The sequence below is a fragment of the Hypanus sabinus genome, chromosome X1 (assembly GCF_030144855.1).
Source record: "Hypanus sabinus isolate sHypSab1 chromosome X1, sHypSab1.hap1, whole genome shotgun sequence".
Lineage (NCBI taxonomy): Eukaryota > Metazoa > Chordata > Chondrichthyes > Myliobatiformes > Dasyatidae > Hypanus > Hypanus sabinus.
Window position 1 is genome coordinate 26403967 of NC_082738.1, and position 11305 is coordinate 26415271.

Below are 11305 nucleotides of genomic sequence, written 5' to 3' on the forward strand. Positions count from 1 at the left end.
TTGATCCTGCAATCCATTTTAAATTCAGCCTTTGCTTCCTTTTTCATTCACTGGGCTGCGATTTTATTTAAGAAATTTAGGTAAATTTTGGTAGTTTTGTGTAGATATACAAATATACTGCACCCAGAACACTCATTGAGTCAGAGAGAGGTACAACATAGATATGGGCCATTTGGGCAGCCAACTCCACTACAGCCATCCAGCAAATATTTCCATAAGTCCCCCAACTACCTGTGTCACCACTTTCAGGGAACCATGTACCTGTACCCCTTATTCTCTCTGTTCTACAGAACTCCCCAGGGCCCCGTCATTTACTGTGCAAACCCTGCCCTGTTTAACTCCACAAAATGCATCACTTCTCACTCAACTGAGTTAGATTCTATCTGCTTTGCCCATAGATCTAGATCCTGTTGTAAATTTGGGCAACTTTCCTCACTGTCCACCACAGCAACAATTTTGGTAGACATTAGATGTTGAGAACAAGTGAGACAGAGGAAAATTCTCATCCCTGAAAACTCTTAATGACTGCTGCCTTTTAGATTTCTGTACTTGGCCTTGGTGGGATGGCAGTTTTATAGCATATCTCATTCCATTTCTAGTATCCATTCTAGCCATCAGCAGTTAAACACACTCTTAAGCCACACCAGAGTACAGAAGAGCTGTTACTGAGTGAAACTTGCCATTAAGCTACCAAAACAGCTTTCCCGTGTAAAAACAGCTTTCCAACTGTCCCTTGTCCCTTCAACTCTCTTTGCTGCCAGTTCATAGTAAGTGAGGAAAGAGAGGTCTGATTGAGCTGCGTCATGGACATTTACTTGGATATATGTGTGAGAGAGAAGATGAAGTCTGTGAGTTTGTTGAGAAATAACACATGTATGATCTCCGCAGGGTTGGTTTGCTGGACGGAACCTGGCTATCTCCCAAGTCACAACCAAGTATCTACTCTGGGTGGACGATGACTTCATTTTTACTGCCAATACCAAGGTTGAAAAGCTAGTGGACATTTTGGAGAAAACAACACTGGACTTGGTAAGACCTGAGTTTTAATATTCAGTTGTCAGGAAGTCACTCTTGTGTAGGATCAGGGCACCCTGGGATGCACTCCCATCTGGACTGCAGAACCAGTCATTTACCATTTACCCAGTATTGATATTGTCTGGCTGGCAGCTACTGGACATATGAATGTAAGAGATAGGTTGCTCAGCGTCTCAGGGCTGCTTGACCATTCAGCATGACTGCTGATTGGCTTCAACCTTCCATGCCTGTTCTCCATAACTTTTCACCTCTGCTGCAGACTCTTACAAACTTGTAGAATCTTGTCAATTACATTCTTCATTATATTTTTTTAGAAAATACAGTAGAACATAGAACATTGCAGCACAGTATAGACCCTTTTGACCCATGATCTTGTGCCGGCCTATTAACATACTCTAAGATAAATCTAACCTGTCCTTCCTGCATAGTTCTCCATTCTTCCATCATCTATATGCCTATCTAAGAGTTTCTTGAATGCTCCTAATGTATCTGCCACCCTTCTAGGGCATTCCATGCATCCACCACTCTTTGCGTTTAAAAAACCTACCTCTGACATCCTTCCCTACACTTTCCTGCAGCCACCTTAAAATGGTGCCCCCTTGTATTAGCCGTTTCCACCCTGAGAGAAAGTCTCTGGGAAAGATTTTCAATGACCTTGCCTCCATGGCTCTCTTGAGGAAGAGCTCCAGACACTTACAGCCTTCTGAAAGAACAAGGTATTCCTTAAAGAGTCATGGAGTGGTACAGTACTGAACCTGGCACTTTAGCCCACCTTGTCCATGTTGACATTTCTGTCCATTGATTTTGATTCCATTTGCCCACAATATAGGAACATATCCTTCACTCTCTTTCCTATTTAAGTGTCTGTCTAAATGCCTCTTAAACATATTGATTGTGTCTGACTCCACCATCTCCCCTGGCAGCACATTCCAGATTACCAGCCTTGTCTCCGCCTTCGGAGGGTGACCGCTCATTCTGAAGCCATACCCCCAGTTCCAGATTCCCTCCCATCCTCTTTCCACACAGGTACCTCTGAGGTGTCTTCCTTCTTTCTGAATCGTGCCTCCCTCTCTGCCAAAGGTGACAGAGCTTTTAATCACATCTCATCCATCTCCCGAACCTCTGCTCTCAACCCCCGTTCCTGGACAGAGCATAGACAACGTTCCTCTGCTCCTCACCTTCCGTCCTACTGTGCAGTGAAGGGTCACCAGACTCATTCTTGAGATGGAATTCTTTGCACTGTGTTATCTTCCTGTACTGCACTTCACGCTCATTTATTGTCTTCCCTTGCCCTCCTTATCCACGGATTCCACATGCACGGATTCAACCAACCGCGGATTGGGAAAACCCGGAAGTTCCCTTTCCAGCACTCGTTGTTTGAGCACGTACAGGCTATTTTTTCTTGTCATTATTCCCTAAGCACTACAGTATAACAACTATTTGTATAGCATTTACATTGTATTAGGTACTATAAGTAATCTAGAGATGATTTAAAAGTACAAGCAGTCCCTGGGTTATGAATGAGTTTCGTTCCTGAGTCTGTCTTTAAGTCGGATTTGAAGTCGGAACAGGTACATCTGGTATTATTTAGCGTCAGTTGGTCAAATGTTTTTCTTAATTTATAGTATATATTTTAAATTTCTATGCATATAAAACACTTAAGAAACTTATGTATTTCAATAATTAAACCACTGTGTTGCTTAGTAATAATTGTAGCTTTCATTGGGGCAGGGCCTTTCACATGCTCCATTAAAATTGTTCCGATCGTTGACCGACTGTAGCCTAACGCTTTTCCAATGACAGATGACGTTTCACCTCTTTCCGATCGCTTTATTACTTCTGCCTTATTTTCAATCGTCATTGTGATTACTTTTGTGAATAGAAACACTGCGGATTCAGAGCTGCGCCGCCAGGTCCTAATGTCCACCGCACTGAGACATGTTAAATGAAGTCCGGGGTTCCGCTGGGTCCTAAAAACCACTGCACTGGGACAGGTTAAATAAGGGACTTGAGCATCCATGTTTTTTGGTATCCACGGGGGGTCCTGGAACCAATCCCTCATGGATAAGGAGGGCCGACTGTACTATCTCAATGCACTAATGATTGTGTGAATGGCATAGAGCAAAGTTGTTCACTGTACCTCAGTACATGTGACAATAATAAACTAATTTACCAATTTGTCCACCACAATCTGTAATTACATTTATTTAAGACTTAAGGATTTAAAATGGTCACTTTAAATGGTCACTTAAGGATTTAAAATGGTCAACATGAAGTTTTATCGTATTATCAGTGTATTTTGCTAGAGGATATTTTACTCAGAGATTAGTGATTAATCAGAGTCTTAAATATTTCATTCCCAGATTAGGTCCAAATATATTGCTCTGTGAAATTCACTTGAAGCTGTTGCATAAGCTCGCCTTCAAGAATGCCTTTACCAATTTGATTTTCCCTGTCTCTTTGAAGTTAAATGTGCCCACCCTGATTATTACATTACTGGTATGGCCCATAGCCACTTTTGAATTAAATTTGACAACTCGCCTTGGATCCCATGGGACCCAACTTTTTACACTAGTATCCCAAATTTAAAATGTCCATTGTTCGCTATGCAACATTATAGCTCATGTTTGGGGCTCTACCAGCGATGTCTACCTTAACATAATTAGAAGGGGTCAGCAAAGTGACAACGCTTGAAGAGCTGCTGCCTTACACAACTTCTGAGCTTGGGCGCTGTCTGTCTGGAGTTTGCACACTCTCCCTGTGGAGTTTGCACGCTCTCCCTGTGACCACATGGCTCCTACCAGGTTTGCTCCCACATCCCAAAGGCATGTAGGCCGGTGGGTTAATTAGCTGCTGTAAATTGCCACTTGGGTGTGAATAAGTGCTAGAGTTGGGGAGGGGAGGGTTGATGGGGATGTGCGGAGGGTAAAATGGGACTGGTGTAAATGGGTGGTTGTTAATCAACACAGATGTGTTAGCCCTGAAGTATTGGTTTACTATTGTCACATGTACTGAAATAGATTGGAAAGTGTTCATTTGCATGCCATCCAGACACATTGAGATGGTAAAATAGAGAATGGAATACAGAATAAGGTGTTACAGTACAGTGCAGACAGTCAAGTGCAAGGGCCACAGTGATCAAGGGTTCATCTTTAACATATGATAGGCCTGTTCAAGAGTTTTATAACAGTGGGATAAAAGCTGTCCTTTGAGCTGTGGTCTCAAACATGTTTAGGAGGACCTTGATTTTGTACTAGTGTGGTTTAGAGTTCTCCCGTTTGCTCATGTGCCCTACTGCAGGTTGGAGGGGCGGTGCGAGAGAAAACTGGCTTTGCCACCACTTTCCGACACCAGATCAGTGTGGAGCAAGGTGGAGAGGAAGGTGACTGCCTACACACTCGTATGGGTCACTACCACATGTTGGAGGGCTTCCCGAACTGCGTGGTCACTGATGGCGTGGTCAACTTCTTTCTGGCCCGCACGGACAAAGTGCAGCAGGTGGGGTTCGACCCCAGGCTAACGAGGGTGGCACATTCAGGTGAGTAGGTGATGAGTTTCAGCGTGTTTGGTGTGGGTGGCTAGCATGGAGTGAAGTTGATGATTCCTCGACCATCATTGTGCTCTCCTATATGTTTGCCATTTATTCTGGATCTGTCAGTACTTCTGTTTTAAATATCTCAACCTTATGGCTAGGGGACGGTGATGGTGTATTGGTTAAATGAAATAACAATCTTAGGATTTCCCACATCCCTAATGTGTACGGGTTGGTGGGTTAATTGGCCACTGTAGATTGCCCCCCAGTATGTAGATATGTTGGCTGGTGGTGTAATGGCATCCACACCAGACTTTGAGGTGAGTGGTCTCAGGTTCGAATCTGGCCAGCTCCTTGCACACTTTCCATTTGTGCTGGGTTGAGTGTTGAGGTAGCAACTCCGTCTCATAAAAAAACAGACAAATGCGAAAGAAACACCACGAGGTGCGGAAAGTAACAACAATGTGAAGATATGTGGCGAAGGAATCAAGTGAAGGGTGTGTGTGTAAGGGAATAGGTTGCAAAGGTGTAGGTGAATAAGAGGATGGAGAAGAGGGCTGATAGGATACTGTGAACAGTTTGGGCCCCATATCTATGGAAGAATGAGCTGGCTTTGGAGTGGGTCCAGAAGAGTTTCATGAGAATGATCCCAGGAATGAAAGGGTTAACATATTAGGATTGTTTGACACCTTTGGGCCTGAAATTGCTGGAGTTTAGAAAAATGAGGGGGGATCTTATTGAAACCTACCGAATGCCGAAAGGCCTAGGTAGAGTGGGCATGGAGAATAGTGGGAGAATCTAGGACCAGAAGGCTCAGCCTCAGAATAAAAGGACATCTCTTTCGAACAAAGATGAGGAGGAGTTACTTTACCCAGAGGGTAGAGAATCTGTGGAACTCATTGCCATAGAGGCTGTGGAAGCCAGGTCATTGAGTATATTTAAAACAGAGGTTGATAGGTTCTTGATTAGTTGGGGCGTCAAAGGTTATGGAGAGAAGGCAGGAGGATGGGGTTGAGAGGGAAAGTAAATCAGCCATGATCAAATGGTGGAACAGACTCGATGGGCCAGATGGCCTAATGTTTTTCTTATGACATGTGGTCTGATGGGTTCTTCCCATCGGAGCTGGCATTTCTCTGTGGGTTGAAGATTAAGCATAAGGCAAAATGGCTTGTTGAATCTGTCGATGCTGCCTTGTGAATTGAGTTAATAATTATATCAATGCTTCCTGTTGACAGAGTTTTTTATTGATGGACTGGGCATTCTCCATGTTGGGTCATGTGATGATGTCACTGTGGATCACGCCACCAAGATCAAGTTGCCCTGGAGCAAGGCTGATGAAAGCGAGAAAACTTACAAAGAATTCCGATACCCCAAGTCACCAGAAGCAAATGTCCAGCTGAAGCACGGGCTTTTTTACTTGAAAAACAGGTTTAAGTGTATGATAAAGAACTAAGAAGAAGGGCCACCCTGAAGTGGCGGGAAGAATGAGACTCCGATGCTAATCTTTAATGTTGTGCCCAGTATCAAGAGAGCTAAGAGCTCTTAAGGAATTGAGCAATATGCTCCAGTGTTTAGGATTAGGGCCCAAGTTTTACATAAGTCACCTCATGAAGAGCTATTAGCAAAGCTGGGAACTTAGACATAAAGGCTACTAAAGGTGGAATTCCAGAGCAGAGAATCAATAATTCTTTTTTTTTAAACTGGTTAAATTTTAAATGTATTTGTGTTTCAAGTCCAGTTCTGGATCTGAGATAACATAACCCCCTGTTCTATTGTGTTCTACCACTTCAATCACTTGGTCATCACAAGATGAACATTAGAATTGACCTGTGTCAGACCCAGTTAATATAAAAGCCTTTCTTCCTTATTTGAAACTAATAATGCAATTTGGCCAGAATAAGTAACTCTTTAATGATCTGTTGATGATCTAGTTAAATGATTATCTACATCAAAGAGACCCAGTTGCAGACTAGGTGAATGGTTCACTGGGCACCATCACATGGCTGTCTGGAGCTCCTGGTTTCTAGCCATTTTAATTCCCCCCACCATGCCTACACTTACCTGTCTATCCTTGGCTTCTCCACTATCACGGAGAGGCTAAACACAAAATAGAAGAACAATTCCTCACACTCCCCCTGGGTAGTCTATAATACGATGGCATAAATGTTGAATTCTCCAACTTCAGTAACCTGCTCCCTCTCTGTCCCTTTTCTCTCTTCTTCTGATCCACCCAGTTCCTCCTACACCCAATCCAGCCCCCATTATCCTGTCAGTTCCCTCTCTCCCACCCACTCCATCTCCCCGTCATCCACACACTCCTCTCATTGCTCCCATCTGCCCTATCCTCCTCCATTATTTGGTTCCATGCTCCACTTTCCGTTCCGATCAGACCCACCATCTGGAGCCCTTTGTCACCTCCACCACTCACCTCCAGCCTCTGTCACTATCTCCACTCTCCCCTCCTCCATCTGCTGATTGCTCCTCCTCAACTGGATCCACCCATCACCTCCACCCCTTCCCCTCAGCTCTTTATACTATCTTCCCCTCACTCTTTCAGTCCAGACGAAGTCTTGAACAGAAATGTCAACTGTCAATTCCTCCCACAGGTGCTGTCTGACCTGCTGACTTCCTCCAGCCTTTGTTTTTATGCTCCAGATTCCAGCATCTGCAATTCTTGTGTGTCTAGATGATGCTCCATCTGCTGTCTGATACCGACTAATGTGTCAATGACTCACTTTGCTTGTTTCAGTAATCAAGACTTAGCCATCCTGTCATTAGTGACTCAGTTGTACCAAGAAACAAGACACTGCCTGCCTTGGACTCACTTTGAGCAGAGACTGGATCTATACAAACTTTTTGAAATATCTGCATGGCTCAGCAGGGATGAATTTTGATTAGAGATCAATATATTGCATGTCTCTTCTTGTGAGAGCTCCCTGACAGAACAGCAACAGCAATGACAAAAAAGTTGCAGTTGTGTAGCATCTTTAACAGCATAAAAATGCCCCGAGTTGTGTTCACAGGAGGGTTATCCAACATAATTCAACAGTGGGCATCGTTAAAGATATCTTGGCACATGATAAGAAACTTTATCAGAAGGGTTGTTTTAAGGAAGGGAGAAAGCAAATGGCAAAGAGTTTGGGAGAGTTTCAGAACTTTGGACTTAGGCAGCATAAAGTTCACATCCTGGAGATAGGATAGAATTTGTTGATGTATGAGTAACTTATTGTGAAAATTAATTTGTAGTACATGAGGGTGCCATTGAATAGGATGGAGTGCAGACGTATTTGAATAATGCCAGGGCTTAAAATGGTTACACTATGATAAAACTACTACTTTGCATCATCCCCCTTGAGTATACATTGAGGGGTAATGTAGCTGAGATATGTTAAATTATTCAATAGGGTTGAGGGAGAGAAATAGATTTCTCTTTGGAGGGAATTCAGAATAAGGGGGCAAGATCTGAAGAGTGAAGAAGCAAATTCAGTGGTGAAAGCAGGACGCACCTTTCCACGGGGTGGCTGGGAGGAAGTTTGAAAATTTCCGTACATTGCTGACAGTGATAGTGTTTGATTAGGTAAGAATATCAAGGGATAAACAGAGCTGTGGTATGGATCAACAATGATCAAATTAATTGGAATTGGTATTAGTTTATTATTGTCATATTTACCGAGATATAGTGAGAAGCTTTAGTTTATGTACCATCCATACAGATCATAAATACATTGAGGTGGTACAAAAGGAAAACAGACTACAAAATATCGTGTTAGAAACACAGAGAAAGTGAAATAAAGGCAGAGAAATAAAGTGCAAGGGGCCAAAGGAGGAAGGTTGGGAGCTCGTGAGTTCATCTTCAGTGTATGAGAGTCCATTCAAGAGTCTGATAACCATGAGACAGAACGTAGTGTTTGAAGGACTAACTGTCTCTCAGGTGTTACATTTGGCTCAGTTGCTCACTCAGATCTGTGCCCTTTAAGGTTAACATCTAGGCTGCATCTACAGTGCCGTGGTGGAAGGAGGCGCACTGATGTGACCACATTTCTTACACGTGATGTTAAACTGAGCCTTTCAGTGATTTCAAAGGCCGTGGCCCTATGTCAAACATCCCTCGTCCCTCAAACACAAAGCGTAGAAACCTTAGAGCTCTCACAGTGGCTTCAGTCATTGGGCATTACTGAGATCCCTTTTATACTTTCCTATGTGTGCTGTGGCTTGGTAGAGCAGGTGCAGGGTGTGGCTGGCAGCAGGGACAGGCAAGGGAAAGTCCGAGGGCTTGGTGTGTTGACTAGTGGTTAGAGGGATTGGGTAATTTGTGTGGAGCAAAATGAGGATGGGAGTGGAGGTAGTATCTAACTTAAAGGGAACTTTAGAGATTGGAGAGGCTGGGCTCATTTTCCTTGGAGCAAAGGAGGCTGAGGCTGGATATGAGAGGCATAGATATAGATAGTAAACTTTGTCCTATTACATAAGTGTCTAAAACCAGAGGGCATAGGTTTAATATAAGGGTAAGAACTTTAGAAGGGATCCTCGCAGAGGTGGGGTTGGAATCTGGGACACACTGCCTGAGAGGTAGTGAAGACAGGGACTCTCGCAATGTTAAGCAGTGTCTGGATGAGCACTTAAATCACCAAGACCATGGACCAAGTGCTGATGAATAAGATTAGTGGAGATGGGTAGTTATGGTCACCATGGACTCCATGGATCTGTCTGAGTTTGGTTCACAGTGTTAAGTTGGTACCCGCAATGGGGAAAGCTCCTTTAATGTGTGCCGCTACAGATCAAGCAATACTATGAAATAGCTGGTGGATCTGAGCATGTCCAGTGGCAGGCTCAACTCCGAACAGTGTGATCTGTTTTCCCAAGCAACACTCTAAATGAAGGCAAATCCATTATTGGCAGAAATGTCATTTGCAACAAAGTAGTGCCAGCTAGATTTTCAGTGTGGCACAATTTGACCTGTAAAATATAGAAACTGAATTCCATGATGAGAAAGAAAATGGATTTTCATATGCACGTGACCAAATCTTTAGTCCATGGTGTGGTGTTATCCCATTGCTGTCTCTGGCATTTTGCTTTTTGCAAATTGGCTGCCATGTTTCCTACATTACAAGATTTCAAACCAAAAAGCACTTTGAGATACTGTGAAAAGTGCTACTGAAATACAAGTTTGTTCTACCACTTATCTCTTTCTGTCGTTCTTTCTGTCTCAGAGGTGGGTTCCTAATAATAACTGTGAAGTGGCTGGAAAGATAAATGAAGAATTTAAATAAGCATGTCAAAAAGGCAGGGTAACTTTAACTTGGGATTTTAAATTGGGGTGATCAGACCAGCAAAATTTCTAAGAAGCAACTAGGCTGTGTCAGTTTAGTTGTGAGTCAGATCTGGGACTGGTCTAACAGAGCCACAGTGGTCATTCATGTGGCTCTTGAAAGGGAAAATATGGAAGGGGTGTGAGGATTTTACATATTGGGAAGGACATCTCCCCTGCAGTGAGACAGAAAATGTTCACAGGAACCACCGAAAGGAGAGAAGAAGATGAGGAATGCAGTGGATCTTGGGGATTCCATAGTGAGGGGAACAGACAGGAGGTTCTGTCAGCCTGATAGAGATACACACATGGTGTGTTGCCTCCCAGGTGCCAGGGAACGGGATGTCTCGGATCGGGTGCAGAGTATTCTGAGGGGAGAGGGTGAACAGCCAGAAGTCTTGGTACATATTAGTACCAATGACATAGGTAGAACAAGGGAGGAGGTCCTGAAGAGAGAATTCAGGGAGTTAGGTAGGAAGCTGAAAAACAGGACCTCCAGGGTAGTAATCTCAGGATTGCTGCCTGTGCCACATGATAACGAGCGCAAGAATAGTATGATTAGGTGTATTAATGTGTGGCTGAGAGGCTGGTGTAGGGGGCAGGGCTTCAGATTCCTGGATCATTGGGGCCTCTTCTGGGGGAGGTACGACCTGTACAAAAAGGACGGGTCACGCCTGAACCCTAAGGGGTCCAATGTCCTAGAGCTGTTAGGGAGGGTTTAAACCAATTTGACAGGGGAAAGGGAACCATAATGATAGGGCTGAGGAAGGAGGAAAACAGAAATAAATCAAAGATAGCGTGCAACAGAGATGATAGAAAGGGCAGGCAGGAGATGAGGCTTAATCACAGCCAGTGGGATGAGTTAAAGGGCAATAGAGGTGTGGTGCAATTAAAACAAAAAAGCAACAAATACTGGACTGAAAGTGTTATATTTGAATGCATGCAACATAAGGAATAAAATGGATGATTTTGAAATTCAGCTACAGATTAACAAGTATGACATTGTATGACATCTTTGAAACTTGGCTAAAGGATGGCTGCCATTGGGAGCTGAATGTCCAAGGATATACAGTGTGTCAGAAAGAAAGCTTAGTAGGCAGAGGGGGTGGTGTGGCCCTGTGTATAAGAAATAACATTAAATCATTAGAAAGGGATGACAGGTTCGGAAGGTGTAGATTCTCTATGGGTTGATTTAAGAAATGACAAGGGTAAAAGGACCCTAATGGCAGTTGTATACAGACCTCCAAACAGCAGCCGGGATGTGGATTACAAATTACAGCAGGAGACAGAAAAGGCGTGTCAGAAGCGCAATGTCATGATAATTGTTGGGGATTTTAGCATGAAAGTGGATTGGGAAAACCAGACCAGTACTGGACCTCAAGAGAGGGAATTTGTAGAATATCTAAGGGATGGCTTTTTAGAACAGCTTG

At 43.5% G+C, this 11305-nt stretch overlaps 1 protein-coding gene across 1 annotated transcript in view; it reads left to right on the top strand.

Annotated features, from left to right (window-relative positions):
* Positions 1–9807, top strand: part of b4galnt1b (beta-1,4-N-acetyl-galactosaminyl transferase 1b) — a 133039-nt gene extending 123232 nt beyond the window's left edge. The window contains exons 10-12 of the mRNA XM_059956115.1: positions 889–1029; positions 4336–4573; positions 5803–9807. Of these exons, the coding sequence (XP_059812098.1) occupies positions 889–1029; positions 4336–4573; positions 5803–6020 (597 nt within the window). The 3' untranslated portion in view covers positions 6021–9807. The remainder of the gene's footprint in view (positions 1–888; positions 1030–4335; positions 4574–5802) is intronic.
* Positions 9808–11305: the final 1498 nt, after the last annotated feature.